The sequence below is a fragment of the Triticum aestivum genome, unplaced genomic scaffold (genome assembly GCF_018294505.1).
Source record: "Triticum aestivum cultivar Chinese Spring unplaced genomic scaffold, IWGSC CS RefSeq v2.1 scaffold204516, whole genome shotgun sequence".
NCBI classification, from domain to species: Eukaryota; Viridiplantae; Streptophyta; class Magnoliopsida; order Poales; family Poaceae; genus Triticum; species Triticum aestivum.
Genome location: NW_025236226.1, coordinates 2,429 through 4,466, shown reverse-complemented (window position 1 = coordinate 4,466; position 2,038 = coordinate 2,429). Strand labels below are relative to the sequence as shown.

Sequence of the window (2,038 nt, the reverse complement as noted above, 5' to 3'; positions counted from 1 at the left end):
TCACCACATGACGTAGGCAAATGTAGCAACATACCTTCTAGTCAAAACCTTTAAAGGATTTCTCCTGCAAAAAAAAACCTCTAAAGGATTTGGTGTGTCCTGGGAGGTGCCCCACACATCAAAGCTTCTCAGGTTCTTCCTGACTTCTTAGAACATGTACAATGGTGACATATGAATACAGATGCCTCATAAAAATATAGCTTGAGGCAACTACATTGATTTTTCTCTCCAACGCAAGCCACTACTAGTGGGCCTTGTTAAGAAATAGAAAACAAAAACTTTAATACGTATGCATCTCTACTCTTCACTTCAACTTTTTCAGCTTTTTTCATCGAACCACACTTTTTCTCCCGAAGCACCCACCTCTTGCAATAGATTCCGCTTCCCTATCCGAACCTCTTTTTCCTGACATCCGATCCTATATGATATGCGGAACCATGAGGCTATGCATTGGACTTGCCCTTAAAAAAGGCCCCATCACTTTCCAGAGTACTCGCCGGGGTGTTGGATCTGTACAAAGAAAAATAATTGATTAGGCTCACTAACACCAAAGCTGGAGAGTACTCTAGAACACGGTAGCACCTTCATGGGCCGAAAATAGAAGGAGAAGGAAGCTCACAGCCAAGCTGGAAAGCGATAAAAGCACCACCAAACGCTCCTCCACTGGACTGGGGAGACCTCGAGACGATTCAAGAGCATCACCCGGCAACGCCATAAGTAGCTCACCTCCCATCGCCCTCCATCCCAACTCAAGCCAGTGTCAAGCAAAAGCAGACAAAATCCCATATTCCCATTCCTACCTACGATCCAATACATAATCTTTCCCGAGCTACAAGCCAAAGCAAGCAATACCGGCAATGTCGATCGTGAGGCGGAGTAACGTGTTCGATCCCTTCGCCGACCTCTGGGCGGACCCCTTCGACACCTTCCGCTCCATCGTCCCGGCGATCTCAGGCGGCAACAGCGAGACGGCGGCGTTCGCCAACGCCCACGTGGACTGGAAGGAGACCCCCGAGGCGCACGTCTTCAAGGCAGATCTTCCAGGGGTGAAAAAGGAGGAGGTCAAGGTGGAAGTGGAGGACGGCAACGTGCTCGTCGTCAGCGGCGAGCGCACAAAAGAGAAGGAGGACAAGAACGACAAGTGGCACCGCGTGGAGCGCAGCAGCGGCAAGTTCGTGCGGCACTTCCGCCTGCCGGAGGACGCCAAGGTGGAGGAGGTGAAGGCCGGGCTGGAGAACGGCGTGCTCACCGTCACCGTGCCCAAAGCAGAGGTCAAGAAGCCCCAGGTGAAGGCCATCAAGATCTCCGGCTAAGTGCATGCGTCTCGACGTATGGTCATTCAGGTTGGAGCCAGCTTGGTTGATATGTGTGGGAAGTTCCGGAACATAAAAGTATGCGACCATGGTGTGTTGTTCTTGCTGAGTGTGGTGGGAGATCGTATTATGTTTCTTTCTCCGGCCGTTTCTGTACTTGTGTAATCACCAACGGATTTGGTGAGGAATGAACGAGAAATAAATCGTTTAGATTTTGAGTGCTGTGAAGATTCGGCATACGCAAAGTTTGACCTTTTTGCGTGTGATTCGGCATACACAAAATTCGACCTTTCTTGACGAGTTGATACACCGTCCCTGCATTGTTTTCATTCCCCGGGCGTTTATGTGTGTAATAGCCAACAGGTTTGGCCAAGAATAAATAAGAAATAAGAGGATGTTTAAATTGTGACTATGTTTGCCATATATTGCCACATTATTTTTACCACACTTGCCTAACTTAAGTTGCTCAAGTTGTTAGCCACATTTTGGCTTGACTAAGGGAATCTTGCCACACTTTTTGTGTCTATGGCATGTGGGGTTCACTTCTCATAAAAAAAAATTATTGCCTTAGGTGTAGCTACAACCAAACATCCACCTAAATTGATCAAATTTGCCTAAGATGAGGTGTGGCAAAGTGTGGCAAGATGTGGCTAGAAACCAAGCAGCCCCTAAATCGTTATGATTTCAACTACAGGGCAGATTTTGCATACATAACCTGAATCGTT

The 2,038-nt window shown here is 47.7% G+C and overlaps 1 protein-coding gene across 1 annotated transcript; it reads left to right on the top strand.

Annotated features, from left to right (window-relative positions):
* Window positions 1-719: 719 nt before the first annotated feature.
* On the top strand, window positions 720-1,642 carry LOC123176420 (16.9 kDa class I heat shock protein 1-like). The gene has a single exon (XM_044590625.1). It carries the CDS (start codon window positions 858-860, stop codon window positions 1,311-1,313), a length of 456 nt encoding a protein of 151 aa, XP_044446560.1. The 5' UTR covers window positions 720-857; the 3' UTR covers window positions 1,314-1,642.
* The last annotated feature ends 396 nt before the right edge of the window (window positions 1,643-2,038 follow it).

Coding starts and splice junctions, on each gene's coding strand:
- LOC123176420 (XM_044590625.1), top strand. CDS start 858: ATGTCGATCGTGAGGCGGAGTAACGTGTTCGATCCCTTCGCCGACCTC.